The 18,083-nt window shown below is 41.3% G+C and overlaps 1 protein-coding gene across 1 annotated transcript in view; it reads right to left on the bottom strand.

Moving 5' to 3' along the window:
- Positions 1–18,083, bottom strand: part of TTN (titin) — a 379,656-nt gene that overhangs the window by 229,147 nt on the left and 132,426 nt on the right. The window contains exons 89-95 of the mRNA XM_085645211.1: positions 17,275–17,562; positions 16,379–16,657; positions 15,997–16,275; positions 15,621–15,899; positions 15,019–15,306; positions 13,830–14,117; positions 1,568–1,858 (exon numbers count right to left, since the gene is read on the bottom strand). Coding sequence (XP_085501337.1) covers positions 1,568–1,858; positions 13,830–14,117; positions 15,019–15,306; positions 15,621–15,899; positions 15,997–16,275; positions 16,379–16,657; positions 17,275–17,562 — 1,992 coding nt within the window. The remainder of the gene's footprint in view (positions 1–1,567; positions 1,859–13,829; positions 14,118–15,018; positions 15,307–15,620; positions 15,900–15,996; positions 16,276–16,378; positions 16,658–17,274; positions 17,563–18,083) is intronic.

Raw genomic sequence — 18,083 nt, 5'->3', positions numbered from 1 at the left:
TGGCGCTAGAATGCACAATTTTTGATCTTTAAAAATTCATTTCTCCAGTTCCCTATATTAGATTTTTGTTGTTTTGATATTGTGGTGAAAATACAAATATTCTCTATTTGTATTAATTGGTGATGGATTTTTATTGTGTTGTGTCTTTTACTTATTTTATGTTTTAGTGATAGTAAATGCTTCACGCTTACCTGTCTCTTAAGTTAAGCCTGACTGCTCATTTGCCAAGCTACCAAGGGTTGGGGAGCAAGGATTCATTTATTGAGACTTGACTGGACCTATTAGTGATTATTGTATAATCACTGAAGGTGAATACCCCCACCTACTAATGACCTACTTTCCTACGTAGTTGTTCATCCATATCACACACAAACATTCTCTATTTGTATTAATTGGTGGTGGAATTTTATTGTGTTGTATCTTTTACTTATTTTATGTTTTGGTGATGTTAAAGGCTTCACGCTTACCTGTCTCTTAAATTAAGCCTGACTGCTCATTTGCCAAGCTACCAAGGGTTGGGGAGCAAGGATTCATTTATTGAGACTTGACTGGACCTATTAGTGATTGTTGTATAATCACTGAAGGTGAATACCCCCACCTACTAATTACCCACTTTCCAACGTAGTTGTTCATCCATATCACATTAATTCTTTTGAGTAGATAGTTTATGTAATTATAACTCCCGCAGAATGTATATATTAACCTAATTGTATCCATTACATATTAGTTTGACATTATTGTTATGTAACACTTCTTGATGTGGTGGATTAAGGAGGAAGTGAATAAAGATATGTATTTGGTGATCTTGCCGGTTAGATCACTAATAAATTCTTGTAAGATTATAGGAATAATGTTGTAATATTTTTGGACATCCCATTCATGCTATGGAGTTGTGTCATACTTTCAAATAGAATCTCTAAGTATATCGACTTGGCATACAGAAATAATAAGAAAATTTGGTACATCTTTTGTGACAATACAACAGTTGCCTTTGCTGTGTTTAGTAAATGGCTGTGGAAATAGTAAATATTCTACTTTTTCAATTTGATCAGAGGAGTTTGGGGTGAAGGATTATTACGTCTGTCAGATCTGCCTAATTTTGTAAAGCTCCACTTGGATCTTTAGATAACATTTCATTTATATGTTCTAATTTTATACAGTCTTATTGTTTATTGCTAAATATTTCAGAAAGATGGAGAACACACTCAGTATCAGTAACTAGTCAACACTGATAAAATGCTATTTGAATAAAACTTACTATGCAGAATCACATTCTGTTATCTGTTTCGCTTCTTCGTATAAGAAATATTTTTGCAAGAGTTCTAATTTATATAGTCTTTAGGTCTGTTTCATTGGAATTTGAGGTATACAACTAGATAGATTTTTGGGGTGATCAGAATTGTTTCTTGATTCATAATGTTTGTAAGGCTGCTTATGGGGTCACAAATGAATGCTCAAGAATTACAATTAGCAGCTATAGCATGTTTAATCACCGGTTACTAGCTCTAGTTGGGTTTGAGGCAAATAGAGGAAGAACATATACAGGTAAAATATAATACAGAAGTACCTTTAATCACAATGGAAGATGTGCAGAGGACACTTCCTGCTTCATTCGACACTTTGCATGTATATAACCCAGCGTCTGACTGGCTTGCTTGCTTGATGCGCAGAAGCACAACATTGTTTTTGAAGGATACTTCATGGTTAGGAGTTTCTTCGACCTCCTGGTTGTTTCTGAACCAAGATACAGCTAATGGCTGAGATCCGGCCAAACGCCCCTCAAGTGTAAACATGCTTCCTTCAGTTTCTTCAACTGCTTCAGACAGCTTCTTAGTAAAAGTTGGTGGTACTTTTCGTTCTGCAAAAGAGTGTTCAATACAAATGATTTTGTCATTTAGTGTCATCAACATACATGGATTTTTCAGGGTGTTCCTAAGCATGCAAATAAGCATTTGATCTTCTTTTGCGTTAAGGCATACAAAAGTAAAAGGCATTGATTACTGGTTTACACCTGTTAGCAATCTATGGTTAGAATTATCACAACTGGGAAAACCCTCAAGCTTTTTAAAAAAAAAAGTATATTAACAGAAGGATCTCCAAATTTACATGGGTCAGGACGAATAATCACCAATGCTATCATAAAGGCCCTGTATGCTGTCAAAGTCATGAATCTAATGTGTGCATGGATTTATGTGAGGATTTAATGTGATGGGCAGTATTACAGAGGATTTATGTTTGCACTGCAGATCATCAGTCCTAAGGCAAGATAATCTGCAACCTTCTGTTCGTTTCTAAACCCAAAGCTTCACAACAGGTATTTGTACATGAAAAGAAAAATAAATGTGAGGGAAAATAATTAATTCTTGAGCTACTGGCATTTATTTGTTTTCTGATGCTATCTTACATAAAGACATTTAGGTGTGAATATACAAATGATTATTAATTTAACAGCTCTTTATTATGACTGACGCATTGAAGAAGCTCATAAGTACAGACCATAAGGAACAGCACCTGAAACCACTACCTTTTCGATAACACATCTATCAAGACCTTTATTAACATATTGAATCCTGTCATAATAATAGTAAACCATGTATGTACATATGTTTGTGCAAAGGTGTAAATGTTCAGCTTATTTATTTTATTTATATACTAACTTATATAGTGCCGGAATCACCCCCGTAGGGGTATCTCTGCTCTTGCGGACGAGTAAGAAGATGCTAATACTGTGTGAGATACCTAGAATAGGAATGTTTTCAAGGACTTTCTGAAGTGGAAATGCTCTGTGCACTGCCTCAATGTAAGCGGGAGTGAATTCCAGTTTGAGGGGCATGGTAATGCGCGGGACTTTAAGAAGGGATTTTGAGCTGGATCGCAGGTCTCTAAGGGGAGTGTATTGACTAAGCTTCTCCGCCAAATATGATGGCCCGTTGCCATGCACTGCCTTATGGGTGATGCAGCAAATCTTAAATTGTATTCGCTTGCGCACCGGGAGCTAGTGCAGCTGCCGCAAAAGCGGGTTCAACGTAGATCTATAGGGGGCGTTCAGTACCAAACGCGCTGCTGTATTTTGCACCACCTGCAAGCGATCCAACAAGGCCTCATTGGCTGATATCAGTAGAGCATTGCATAAGTCAAAGCGGCTTAGGACTAGTGACTGGATAAGAGTCTTTCGTGTATGGTCTGGAAGAAATGGAAATACTCACCTCAGCAGACTTAATACATGAAAGCATGAGCGTATCGATTAAAACACTTGCTCCTTCATGTTTAAACTCTGCTCAATGTGCATCCCTAGATTCTTTACTGATGCCTTCTGTTAGACCTGTCAGCCCTTTGGGTGGTCCCTCCTCATCATTATTTATTTTGTCCCACTTTTGCCTCAAACCCTGTTTTAATTTTTCCTTTTTGGGAACCACCAGACTTTTTAGTGTTGATGCAGGGTCAGGGAGCCATTTTCCCTACCCCTGGAACTTCTGTCTGAGGGCCTGAGACACAAAATGGTGGCCACCCATTGTCACCTGTGACATCACCAGAACCCACTGGAGTTTTCTAGAACCTTCTGTAACATTCTAGAACCCTGTGACAGAGGGAGGCAGTTTAGAATGTTGGGAGGCCATCTCAGGGTGGCAGTTGGCAACTGACTGGAGAAGAGGAAGGACAGAGAAAGAAGGAGGTCGGAGTAAGGCAGCAGAGGTGGAAACCAGTGCTTGGAGTGGGGTCCAGAAACCCACCCTTGATGCTAGTCTCTACTGACCAAGCCCAACCTAGAGCCCTGTGTGGGATCAAGACCAGAAGAACCATCTTAAAGGACTAAATATTTGGAACAGGCCTTAAAGAAGAAGAACAGCAAGTTCCTGACCTGTTCAGCAGTGTCCTCCTGGAGTCCTGACGTCGAGAAGCCTCGAGACCTGGGGCCTGAGGTCGAGAAGCGGCGCTGACAGGAAGCAGACGTCGTACCCGGAGCCGCTAGAGGTCGAGTGAGGGCACCGACGGAGGTCGTGGAGAGGCACTGGAGGTCGAGTAAGGAGTCACCCGAGGTCGGGTGAGGGCGCCGACGGAGGTCGTGGAGAGGCGCCGGAGGTCGAGTCGGGAGTCACCTGAGGTCGGGGTGAGGCGTCGACGGGGGAGTGAAGTCCGCCCACCGGAGTCGCCGGAAACTGAGGTGAAGCGCGCCGGAGGTCGGGAGTGGAGATCGCACCCCGGAGACACCAGGAAGTGGGGAGTCCGAGTCCCTGCAACGCCGGAAGGCGACATCGAGTCGAGACCGTCCAGCGACATCGAGTCGAGGCCGCCCAGCGACATCGAGTCGAGACCGCCCAGCGACATCGAGCCGAGGCCGCCCAGTGACATCGAGTCGAGACCGCCCAGCGACATCGATCCGGAGCCGCCTCACGGCGTTGACACGGTGCCGAGCGGAGCCGATCATCTTGAAAAGGGCAGTAAGTGGTAGAGGGGGCATCTGAGGCCCTGTGGAGCCCTAGAAGACCATCCTAGAGGTTAAAGGGGTGTTAGAACCAGCCTGGGAGTGCCAGGGGTGAACTGAGACGGGTACAGTGACCTCCATAAAGGGTTGTGTGGTTTGGAGGGCCAGATCTTTAGGTTACTCTTGTTCTGCCTCAGCTTAGGCCCCAGCCTTGATCAATCTAGGTGGGACACCCCCATGCCATCCAAGTGTCCTTAAGTTGTGTATGGGCAAAGTAAGACCAAGTGACCTCATGTAAATGATTTAAATTGTCACTGTCACTGATTGTTTTACCTTATTTATTGAAAGTGCTTTATTTATTGTCGTCCACTAATTTATTCCTGCACTATATTTATTGTCTGACTGTATTTATTTGCCATCTGTATTTATTGCACCCTATTTATTCCTTGCTTATTTATAACCTGAACCTATTTATTGAAATTCCAATGTAGTATTATTTATTTGACCTGCTCTTCTAAGGAAAATCTTATTGTATTGTATTTATTTTATGAAACCTGCAACTAAGAGAAAATAAGATAAAGACATATATATTTTCAATTTGACTTGCATTATTTTTACGGTGTAGTGTCGTTTTTGGAACGGATGAACGCATGGTTATTGTGAGGGTGTGACGTACGCTTAGCACGGTGCCTGACCCCAACCGCTCGAGCCAAGCTACCATTGTGCTGGGAACCTGGTGACTGCTAACCCGGTTGCCCGGTTTCCAACATAAAATTGGTGTTCAGTGGTGGGATAGAGCTGTGCTTGCGTCTACTCGACAATAACTGTGGGTAGTCCATAGGCCTACACCGGGAGTTTTCTCCAAGCGGACTTCCTAATTTTGAGTTTTGTTTTTTCCAAATTTACTTCTGGTGGTGGGAGGAGGTATTACAAAAGGTACCCCCCTGCATAGCTTCTGTAAGCAACTGTCTTCTAACCTGAGTGGGCAAAATGGAGTTTGTGTTGGAGGATCTGGAAACTTACACGGTGACCCAACTCAGAGAGTTTTGTCAGAGAGAGGGGGTGTTTTGTCCCCAAGGTGCAAAGAAGGGTGAACTCCAGACCAGCTTGAGGGCTTGGGGGGAGGCACGGCGAGAAAGTAAGGTTGAGAAGGAGGACAGGGATGGAGAGCCTGACAGCGAGGGGGCTGGTTTGTACCAACCTGAGGTGGGGGACCTAGTAGCGGGGCCCAGAACACTTTCAAGGAAGGGCAGCAGTGTCTCTAGCAACGGCTTATTAGAAGCAGAATTCACTGACCGGAGGGAGAAAAGACAGCTCACATGGGATTTGGCGAAGCTGGAGAAGGAAAAAGAGGAACGGAGGATGGCTCACGAGTTGAGGCTCAGGGAGATAGATCTCCAGATTCTACGGGTCGGGGCACACCCTGTTCCTAATGGTGGCAGCGAAGAAAGAGAAATCACCAGGGAATCCAAACCCTATTTGCCAAAAGATATAGTAGCTAGCTATAGTGCGGGTGATGATATCGCCAAGTGGCTAGCGGCCTATGAGATCTCATTAAGAGTCCATGGGGTTCCAGAGAAGTATTGGGGAGGGGGATTGTATAAATACATGCCTCCAGCTGGTAGGGATACATTATTGGCCCTGGAGCAGGATGAGCAGACCCACTACCCCACCATGAAAGTGGCGCTCGTGAGGAAGTTTGGACTAACACCCGAGAAGTATAGACAGAAGTTCCGGGGTAGCCACAAACTGGGCACACAGAATTGGGTGGATTTCCTGGACTATGCAAAGAAGGCATTAGAGGGTTGGATACAAGGCAGTGAGGTGAGGGACTACGAGGGGTTGTTTGATTTGATGTTGAAGGAACACCTGCTCGAAAAATGTTTCCCTGAACTGCGTCAACACCTGGTGGATAGCAAGCTGACCAATCCCCGGAAGCTTGCTGAGGAGGCGGACATTTGGGCTAGTACCCGGGTGTCCACAAGGGGGACTGGAGGGGACTCTCAAAAGACCGGACAGGGCGCCCCCCAGAAGAAAGAGGGAGGGGAAAAGAAAAAGGAGTTCTCTAAAGGCCCCCAAAATAGTTTCCAAGGGAATGGACTTTCAGGTGGAACATCGGCCTGGAGTGGACCACGCCAATGCAGACGGTCTCTCAAGGTATTTCCGCCTTAGTGATGAGAACTCCCAAGGGGTTGGGTAGCTCTCCCCACTTTCAGCTGGGGGGGACGCGTGTTAGACCTGTCAGCCCTTTGGGTGGTCCCTCCTCATCATTATTTATTTTGTCCCACTTTTGCCTCAAACCCTGTTATAATTTTTCCTTTTTGGGAACCACCAGACTTTTTAGTGTTGATGCAGGGTCAGGGAGCCATTTTCCCTACCCCTGGAACTTCTGTCTGAGGGCCTGAGACACAAAATGGTGGCCACCCATTGTCACCTGTGACATCACCAGAACCCACTGGAGTTTTCTAGAACCTTCTGTAACATTCTAGAACCCTATGACAGAGGGAGGCAGTTTAGAATGTTGGGAGGCCATCTCAGGGTGGCAGTTGGCAACTGACTGGAGAAGAGGAAGGACAGAGAAAGAAGGAGGTCGGAGTAAGGCAGCAGAGGTGGAAACCAGTGCTTGGAGTGGGGTCCAGAAACCCACCCTTGATGCTAGTCTCTACTGACCAAGCCCAACCTAGAGCCCTGTGTGGGATCAAGACCAGAAGAACCATCTTAAAGGACTAAATATTTGGAACAGGCCTTAAAGAAGAAGAACAGCAAGTTCCTGACCTGTTCAGCAGTGTCCTCCTGGAGTCCTGACGTCGAGAAGCCTGGAGACCTGGGGCCTGAGGTCGAGAAGCGGCGCTGACAGGAAGCAGACGTCGTACCCGGAGCCGCTAGAGGTCGAGTGAGGGCGCCGACGGAGGTCGTGGAGAGGCACTGGAGGTCGAGTAAGGAGTCACCCGAGGTCGGGTGAGGGCGCCGACGGAGGTCGTGGAGAGGCGCCGGAGGTCGAGTCGGGAGTCACCTGAGGTCGGGGTGAGGCGTCGACGGGGGAGTGAAGTCCGCCCACCGGAGTCGCCGGAAACTGAGGTGAAGCGCGCCGGAGGTCGGGAGTGGAGATCGCACTCTGGAGACACCAGGAAGTGGGGAGTCCAAGTCCCTGCGACGCCGGAAGGCGACATCGAGTCGAGACCGTCCAGCGACATCGAGTCGAGGCCGCCCAGCGACATCGAGTCGAGACCGCCCAGCGACATCGAGCCGAGGCCGCCCAGCGACATCGAGTCGAGACCGCCCAGCGACATCGATCCGGAGCCGCCTCACGGCGTCGACGCGGTGCCGAGCGGAGCCGATCATCTTGAAAAGGGCAGTAAGTGGTAGAGGGGGCATCTGAGGCCCTGTGGAGCCCTAGAAGACCATCCTAGAGGTTAAAGGGGTGTTAGAACCAGCCTGGGAGTGCCAGGGGTGAACTGAGACTGGTACAGTGACCTCCATAAAGGGTTGTGTGGTTTGGAGGGCCAGATCTTTAGGTTACTCTTGTTCTGCCTCAGCTTAGGCCCCAGCCTTGATCAATCTAGGTGGGACACCCCCATGCCATCCAAGTGTCCTTAAGTTGTGTATGGGCAAAGTAAGACCAAGTGACCTCATGTAAATGATTTAAATTGTCACTGTCACTGATTGTTTTACCTTATTTATTGAAAGTGCTTTATTTATTGTCGTCCACTAATTTATTCCTGCACTATATTTATTGTCTGACTGTATTTATTTGCCATCTGTATTTATTGCACCCTATTTATTCCTTGCTTATTTATGACCTGAACCTATTTATTGAAATTCCAATGTAGTATTATTTATTTGACCTGCTCTTCTAAGGAAAATCTTATTGTATTGTATTTATTTTATGAAACCTGCAACTAAGAGAAAATAAGATAAAGACATATATATTTTCAATTTGACTTGCATTATTTTTACGGTGTAGTGTCGTTTTTGGAACGGATGAACGCATGGTTATTGTGAGGGTGTGACGTACGCTTAGCACGGTGCCTGACCCCAACCGCTCGAGCCAAGCTACCATTGTGCTGGGAACCTGGTGACTGCTAACCCGGTTGCCCGGTTTCCAACACCTTCGAAGCGGGGGGGCACCCAATATATATATATATATATATATTAAAAAGAAATTGTTCCCGTGAGATTGATTTTCAACATGAAGCATCTATTGCTATTGAAAGATTCAGAGTACGTGGGTATTGCCCTAACCTACTCATTAAAACTTTAAGTAAGGTTAATGAAATTTCCAGGCAATCCCTATTGGCTACTAATCGCGCAAAGGCTAAAATAGAACACGACACCTGTAGATTTATTACAACCTTTTCTAATGAGACGAACAGCTTGAGAAAGATTTTATGTCGAAATTGGCACATTCTGAAAACAGACACAGTAATTGGTGACTTGTTACCATCTTACCCACAAATAACTTTCAGGAGGTGTAGATCCTTAAAGGATAAACTGGTACAAAGTCACTATGAACCTATTCCCTATGCTCAACGTATCGGTAAAATTACTGGCTTCTTTCCTTGTCTGAAATGCAAGGCGTGCAGGCATAGCAAAAAGGTATCATTGTATAATGTTCCTGGAATAAAGAAACCCAGATTGATTACCAAACTGTTAACTTGCAATACGCCATTTTGCGTTTATTGCCTGACATGTCCTTGCTCCAAGCAATATATTGGTAGCACGATCCACCCTACAAAAAAACGTATCCTAGAGCATGCAAGAGCTATCGAAAAACAAGATCCCTCATACCCGGTGGCGAGACATTTCGCCGAATATCACAATAGTGACAGAAATCTACTGTCATTCTTCTGTCTGGACCATGTCCCAACTAGTGACCGCATGGGAAACCGGGAACTCAAACTGAGAAGATTAGAATCTCGCTTTATCATTGATCTCCAAACTACTACACCTTTTGGTCTAAACACAGAGGAAGAATTGTCATGCCACCTAGGACAGCGTTGAGATACTCTAGATACCCGGGGCCTTAGGAACAATTATGTTTTTCCTCATAATGTGATGTATAGGCTAACTTCAATTGCTGCTAGAATCTTTATTTTTATTTTTTATTTTTTGCTATTATGATGTTAATGTCTGAAATTGCTCATATAGGGCTCCAATTGAACGTAGTTTCTAATACTTATCTGAAATGATTTTTAACCAATTGAATATTGCCTGCCCATACAGGGCTCAATTCTGTTCGAATTCAATTAGTAATCACTGTTGAACGACTTGGCTCATATAGAGCAAGAATTTCGATTATGCCGGCCTGTCGATGAATTCATCTATTATTATTTTTTTCAGGTTCTCATTTGTATAATTATTTTTACTGATGAACTTTAATGAAAAAGAGTAAAAAAACAAATGTGTTAATGTAAACATAGATCGAAAACTAATGTGAAGTCTTTTTACTCTGTTTATGATTTAGTGAACCGGAACTAGAATTCATGAACCGGATATAATATTGCTCGAACAAACTGCACTTCGTAACTCAGTCGAAAAAGGCGCGAACGCCGAAACGCGTCCTGTTGTTACTGCTGCATTTCTCGAATCATGGAATAAATTATATATATCGAGAAATCTTGCTGTGTGCGGTCCCCTTCATTCACTGAGTGGAGTTTCCTGGAGCTGAATATATATATCTATCTATCTATATATATATCTATATATATATATATATATATATATATATATATATATATATATATATATATATATATATATATCTGTGTTCCAAAAGAAATAGACGCGCTCCAGGATGTGACTTCAAAATCACCATTCCATTTAATCGAGCAATAAAAAATGACACATTTTTACTGTACTCTTCTTCACATCTACCCAAATCCCATCACCATGCTATCTAAATGTTGTTTCTCCTATCTTTATATTGCTAATATTTCTGGGAGCTGTAGTTTACCACTGTGGTAAAACATCACATTACATGCTTTCATCATAAGCATTCTGGGATTTGCAGTGTTCAGCTGTAGTGGCCATTCATAATAGTGATGATTCTACCAAATGATATACTCTTGTTATAAAGCATTCTAGGATTTGTCATGCTAAGTCGACACGTCCATTCATCTTATAGAATGAATTGTAGCAAAAATCATGTATTTATTTTCACCATATTTTACAATCTAGTGGTTTATTGGCATACTACTTTCTCCTTGTTGTATGCTAATAACCCACCTTCCTGCCTCCCCAATTGATATCAAATGCCAGTGCTTTTACCTTCATGCCCATTAGTGGCCTCCAGTTCATTCGTGTAATGACATTGATACTACTATTTTTTCCCTCATTTATATTCCACCATAAATCCAATAAATTACATGTGTTAAACGTGCTAAACAAGATTTTCCCCACAAAACACAGCTGAAATGAACACATTCTTCTGATGAGCAAACCCTCTCTGCAGTACATTACAAACTGTTCCATTTTCATAAATGTACATGCAGTTCCTCGTCCTGGTGATGTTCATATGGTATCTTTGTCTTGTATTTTATTATTATGTATATGGAATCCAATTGTCTTGGAGCTTTTTTTCTGCCTCACTGGCATTTGGTAGGAGAGACACTATTTAGATAGCATGGTGATGGGATTCGTGGAAATGTGAACAAGACTATTGTCAAAATGTGTCATAATTTTTGGATGCAAGCTTAAATTAAATGGTAAACTTGAACTCACAATGTGCAGTGATGCCTGTTTTGAAATTAAATTACAGGAGTGTTTTTTTCCCAGAAGGATTGGCCCTGCTGTGTGCTGTTGTGCACACTAATCACCTTGTGTGAAAAAATATAGTAGGCTTTCCTTTCTGGCACCTGGTCTGGGCCTTTCTAACACACTTACAAACACTCCAAAATCAACAAAAAGGTACCAGCCAGATGCAAAACCTATCTGTTCCAGCCTGAGGATCCCAATGTCTAAAATGTTAACAAGACTATGCTCAAAATGAAATTACTTTCTTCACTGGTGTGTACGAAACAATCATGATTCAAGAGTGTTCCCAAACAGAAAATATATTCCTTTGAGTTTCTTTAAAATGTCAGTTTTATTTGTAACCTGGCTTATTCAAAATGTAAATATTTTTAGTAGTACTCATGCTTTGTATAGATATCTAAATCCCCCAAGCTACACGGCCAGAAACCATTTGAATATTCAAATTTCACAATTTTGGTTGAAGCAAAAACTCAGTGAGTTGAGAACATGGCAAGAAGGAGTCCTTATTCTAAAAACTTTGCATAGGTGCACAAAATCATGGAAAATCCATCTGCTCCTTTTTTGCTGTTTGTGTAAAGGAGGATGGAATAAACACTCTTTCAACTAAAGTAAACATGTCATAAATTGATTTCACACAAGTTTTAAGGTTTTTATATGGTGTAGACACTAAAAGGAAAAATCTATTTTCTCCAGTTTTTATCACTCAAAACAGTGTGATTTTCATTGACTATAATTTCTTTGTTAAACTGTTTGTTGCATCAGCAAAATTATGTAGGGGCAAATTAATGTGTTATATTAGTCCAGCAAGGGACCCACAGTTAATTTTCTCTATTGTGTCCTGGTGAAATCGCCCTTGTATAATGCAGACTAGTAACATGTTGACTATGGTTTACAAATATCTACAGTCATAACCAGTCATATTTTGTATACAAAAATTTTACTTTACATTTTTAAAGGAATTTGCTAATTTACAATATTACACCATGTGGATGCAATATTATGTTCAGTAAATTTGCTCCTAAACAGCAGAAGTAGTGTACAAAAAAGTGATGGATGGAATGCTTGAATTAATCTAAGCCGCTTGTAACTAATCAGTGCCGCATCCCAATCCATTGTTATTTTGCACACCAATTCACCTCAGTTTGGACCCCGCCATATATAAATCAGTATCGACCCTATCCCAATGGAACCCAGAGGTCGAATTGGGCAGGATCTGAGGGGCACGACGTGCCCATACTTTCTTGATTTAAGAAAAGCAGTTACCCTACTTTTTGTGATAAAACATCCATCCCGGGATTTCAACAGTTGAAATGCTTCAGCTTATGTGTAAGGGAGGGAGTCTCCTGTGCTGTGAAACCGAGGGTGTGACTTAGAGCTAAAAAGGAAACTAGCCTTTTTGCCCAGGTGCCTGCTTGCCTGAAAGAAATGTGAATGTGCACATTTCGATAATCTGCAAATGTAAAGGCTGCTTGGAAGTCGGTATTGGCTGCAATTGATGGAATCACTTGAAGATTCCTGATGACACATATTTATTCCTTTTGAGTTACATTGCAAGGTCGTTAGCAGCTGAGCTGTGTCGAAAGTTTGCTTTTAAGGGACTGTTAAAAGAAATATCTATATTTTGGAAGCACTGTGTTATACTATGTGTAATGCAAGTTTAAAATTACAAGACTGGGAGCTTGTAGCACTAAAAATACATAAGTCACTATCCCCCACTGCACCAATCCAAATTCAATTGTTTGGCTCTCGGATACGGACCTCTACAGTGTATTAACTAATAGAGGCTTCATAATGTACAATCGTGCATTTCCCACTAGCAAGTTAACTTGTATTTATTTTTAATTTAAGCTGTGCTTTATTATATATGTAATATATGTAATTACCTGAAAGTGGAAGACCAAAAACAATACAGCATATATTGTTTCTTTTTAGCCACACATTTGACCCTTTCCCCCCAGGCTCACTGATCCTGCCTACACTGCACGCAGCATCAGAGTCCCCATACTTTTTTATGCACTTCGACCACTGATGGGAACAGCCCACTCCAAACTGCTAGGCCAGGTCCTCCCTCAGATTGTAAACACTTTAAAAAATGTGAGTTTCTGGGCATTCTCAAAACTTTTCGAAGGCACTTTACTAAAAAGATGCAATCACTCATTTTTTCTTGTGAAGACTGTATCCATAGCCTTGGTATAAATGGGGAGGAGCACTACCAAAAAGTAGTAGGGATGTGGGGGAAGGGGTTAACCATGGGTAAACATATATACACCATGGAGAAAAAGAACACAAAGTTTGCAAGGTCAATTGCACTTGGATGGCATATTTATACATGTAAATATACACTTGTCACTTCCATGCAGAAGAAACTTATTTTCCAGGGAGTAGCCTGGAATACAGAGATGAATTCTGAAAATACTAATGGGAAATAAGCAACTGCAACAGCTTCCTAGAAACACTACTGTTACCCTGTGCTCATTCAAAAATGTCAGAAATGTATTCACAAGTAAATTACTGACTTTTACGAGAAGTAGCCTAATGATTATCACACAAGTACTTACAAACCACCCTGATACTAGCGTTCGCAATAAAAGGAGCATTTGTTTTTTACTATAATGCTTTCAACATTTAAATGTGTACTTTTGGTATTGATTACCTTTCACCCGAAGTTCAGCTGTGCAGTAATCCTTTCCGACTTCATTCACTGCAGTGCAGGTGTACTGCCCAGAGTCTCCCTTGTCTGCCTTTAACACTGTGAGGTGGGATGTATTTTCCAACTGGCTGATTTTATAATTTCCACCAGTTCTGATTTCTTTGTTGTCCTTGGCCCATGCAACTTTAATTGGCAGAGTGCCAGTGAAGTGGCATTCAAAATCAGCTGCTTCTCCCACCGGTATGTCAATGGGTGAAAGTTTGACATCGAAGAAAGGAGGCTGTCGTCCTTCTAAAAATGAAAACAAACTAAGCATTACTCGCGGCCAGGCTTTCCTAATGACTCATTTGTGTGACATGATATGTAAGCACATTGGGCCTGCGTCGGGAACAAAAGTTTGTCTTGGGGCTGACTACATCTCCAAATAGGAGTAACCTATGCTTTCAAATGTTATTCATGAAAGTCTATTAAATATCAATGATTTAAGAATGCTTAGCTCAGGTACATCTATAAGATAAGTACTCCAGTTGTACTTGTGGGAGTCCCGGTGCGGAGGGGAGGGAATGTGCTTACAGAAATTTCATAGGAATGTGTTACGCACCCACTCAGGTGTAACTTATTAATTCTCACTAATATTTTAGTTTATTTACCACACTTATTGACACGCTTAAGTTACAAAATAAGTTAGAATTTGGCAGCTGTGGACTTAACTGCTTTAGATAAGTGTTAGAAAGAGGACCAACCGTCTGTATTTCAAAGGGTGGGTGGGAAAAGATGGGACCTTAGAAAAAAATGTTTAAGAGAGAAAAGTAAGAATAACTAATGTTAATTTAAAAATGCGCAAATATCCCAGCCCTAATCTAGTGCATTTTTACACATATTCGCAAAATACTTGGACCTAGATTTTTTAAAAGGTTTGAGTGTCTTATTAGTGAATTCCATTCACTTAAACCTATTACCGTAGACAGTCTTATGTTACACTTGTTTGGGAAGAGACAGTTAGTGATTATCGCAACAGGCATAGGTTAATAGCAGACATAGGTCTAATATAAGAGAGTTATAAGATACACATATTTTTCTAAATTGGGCCTAATGCTCTATTCCTGTGAACAGGAGGAAAGTAGTTAAACTAAATAAAACAAATAGGTGAATGGAGCTAAACTAAAATAAAATACATTGATAACCAACAAACCTGTGAGTATGAGCTTGGCACTTGAGGAAGCAGTTCCAAGAAAATTGGTAGCCGTACAAGTGTATTGGCCAGCAGAACTCTTCTGAGTTTGCCCAATCAGTAGCGTGGCTACATTATCTACGTATGACGTCTGCACATTAAGAGAGTCTCTCATAAGAACCCCATCTTTACTCCAAGACACATCAATTGGTTCTGAACCACTTATTTGACATTCAAACGTAACTGACAATCCAACCGTTTCCTGAATGTCCTTCACTTTTCTTACAAATGAAGGTGGAAGTTGTTGTGCTGTAAAAACAGAAATATGAAACGTTGAAGCTTACTGGAAGTTTTCTTATTATTGCTGAGTACTGCAATAGTTTTGCAGGAAATGTGCCACAGCATTGAAGAATATATTAAAAATTGAGCGAGTAAGCATCAATGACAGCAAAGGTAACCTTTTCAACAGCCAACGCTGCAAATAAATCTTGGCAGACAAATGAAAAGAATTAGTATTCATCAAAACAGATGAACTGGTGCATACAGGAACAATTTCAATAATGATAAATGTATATTAATGTAAACAGTAAATTGCTTAAAAAAAAGACGGTAAAAGAAATCACCTTGAACACTTATTTGGCATGAAGATGAAGCAACTCCTACACTGTTTTCGGCTTTGCATATGTAATCTCCAGTGTCAGATAAATGCACTTGGCTGAAAACCAGTGTAGCCACATTATTCTTAAAATGCATTTTGTTTGTAGCCGTTGGTCTTATCTTGGTATCACCCCTGTACCATGATACTGTAATTTCTGGAGTTCCTTCTACTTGACATTGCAGAGATGCGGAATCTCCAACAGTCACTTCCAGGGGCTCCAAATGGGTGACAAAAGATGGTGGTTCTGTTGGACAAATGATGAAATAGTTGTGTTAAATATAAATATAGCTTCACTATTATAATTTAAATGAAGATGGAAACATAAGCTAAAAGACACACACCTATGATCGAAAGGTAGGCATGACAAGAATCTTGTCCAACCTCATTCTCAACTTTGCATACATATTGACCATCATCCTCCTTTGCGCTGTTGAAGATTTCCAGTATGCACGATTTTTCTGTAGTGATCAGATTGCTTCTTTCAGACTGAGTGATGTTATGACCATTCTTTTGCCATGTAACTGAAATGGGACTTGTTCCAGAATATGTGCATTCCAAAACAATGGACTTTCCTGTCTCTACATTGCAATCATTCAGTTTTTTCACAAATGATGCTGGTTCTGAACAAAAAAGAAAAATAAGGGAAAACTCACTTAATGGCAGGTATTCACAGGAAGGGGGATACTTTAAAAAGTAAGAGGAATAATGGTTATGAGGACCAACCTTTCACAAAAAGATGTGTCGTGCAAGAATCTTTCCCAGCATCATTAGTAACTTGGCAAGAGAAGTCCCCACTTTGAGAAACATCCACACTGTAAAGCTCCAGTGTTGCAAGAGAATCTTTCAAAGAGATGCTGCAGTTGGTTCCAGATACCAGTTCACTGCTTCCTTTAAACCAGTGGACCTTGAATGGTGGTGTTCCTCTGATGACACTTGTAAATGTTATATTCTCACCAGGTAAGGCTTCTTGAGGTTCTGGTTTCTTTACTATAGTGGGAGGTTCTAGATTGACATAACAAAAACAAGAGGTGTAAATTTGGCTTTTCATTGTTGGTAAATTACTTTATTTTTAACTAGTACAAACTGGCCCCCTGTGGGCAAACAGTACTTTTCCTGGGATGAAAAGATGAAGTCAAGGCTCCTCAAAAAGATCTTTTGTTAATAACACAGAACTGGATGGAGCTTGCAATAAATATCTTATCGATGTAGACAGGAAGGAGGAGGGAGCGAAGAGTGCATGCAAATTCTGAGTACTTTGGAAGAAAGACAAGGCTCAGTGACAATTGTGATGTATGAGGACAAACAAAATGTAAGAGAGGAAGATGAAAATGATTAGTTTTTATTGGATTAATGGGACAGGAGGCTGCTAGGATTCTGCTATATGAGAGTTGGGGCATCTTGCTAGGTTTGAAATGGTGACTCATTGCCAATGAACTTCAAAAGCACCAGGTGAGATTTTACGTTTTACAGTGCAATAGGTAAGAGTGGGCAGTTTTGTAAACCAAATTATTTTTAATGCTAGTTATACCACGGCACATATATGAAGATTTCTGTTTAATCATGTGGGCTGATTGACATTTACTGCACAAAAGTATGTCAACCTTTTATAAGTGACTGACCTTTTACTGATAGAATGGCACTGCATTCGTCAGATCCAGCTACGTTGGTAGCTTCACATGAATAATTCCCACCATCTTCAGCTTCTAGTGAGTTTATATTCAAAGAACATGTGTTGTCTGTTAATGTGGCTTGATGTTTTTCTCCACTGATGATTTCACTTCCATCATGAAACCATGCAACTGAAATTGGTGGTGATCCAGAAACTTTGCACTCCAGGACAACTGAAGAGCCCATCAACCCATTTGTTTCCTTTAGTTTTCGTGTAAAAGAAGGTGGAATAATCCGGTCTACGTGACAAATAAGGCAAAAAGAAAAACAGAGTAATGAAAGATAAGCAGCCAAAGATATATTCTTTGACAAACTGCAAGAAACAACTCTCTGCACATGTGCCATTGCTCAAAATGCGCAACACTGACCATTGTTTCAGGAAGGACAGCCTAATGCACCAAGCTTTCCTGCAAGTAAACACCAAGCATTGCCCAGCCAAGACTCAATTTTCTAGTCTTAAATTAAAAGACAAATCCCCGGAGAAAGGGATAACCAAAATGTACCTTCTTAATCATGTTGTCACACTAGGATAAAGCTTAAGAAAGATTAAAGTCCAATAAGAGTCCCACAAGGATATAAACAGACATCTGACAAATAACCAAATATGGGGTACTCAAAACTATCTGTTAGATTTAGGTAGTTGCTAGGATGAGATGAAGTGTGGTAACTAGTGACCTCAAGAGAAGCAAGAGCTTAACAATGGCAATTTAGTTGTGAAACCCCTATTGGAGCTTTGGGGCTTATTTATGAGAACTTGCGT

This window comes from Triturus cristatus, chromosome 3_1 (genome assembly GCF_964204655.1).
Source record: "Triturus cristatus chromosome 3_1, aTriCri1.1, whole genome shotgun sequence".
NCBI lineage: Eukaryota > Metazoa > Chordata > Amphibia > Caudata > Salamandridae > Triturus > Triturus cristatus.
The sequence above is the reverse complement of the archived record's forward strand: the minus strand, read 5'-3'. Positions and strand labels throughout refer to the sequence as shown.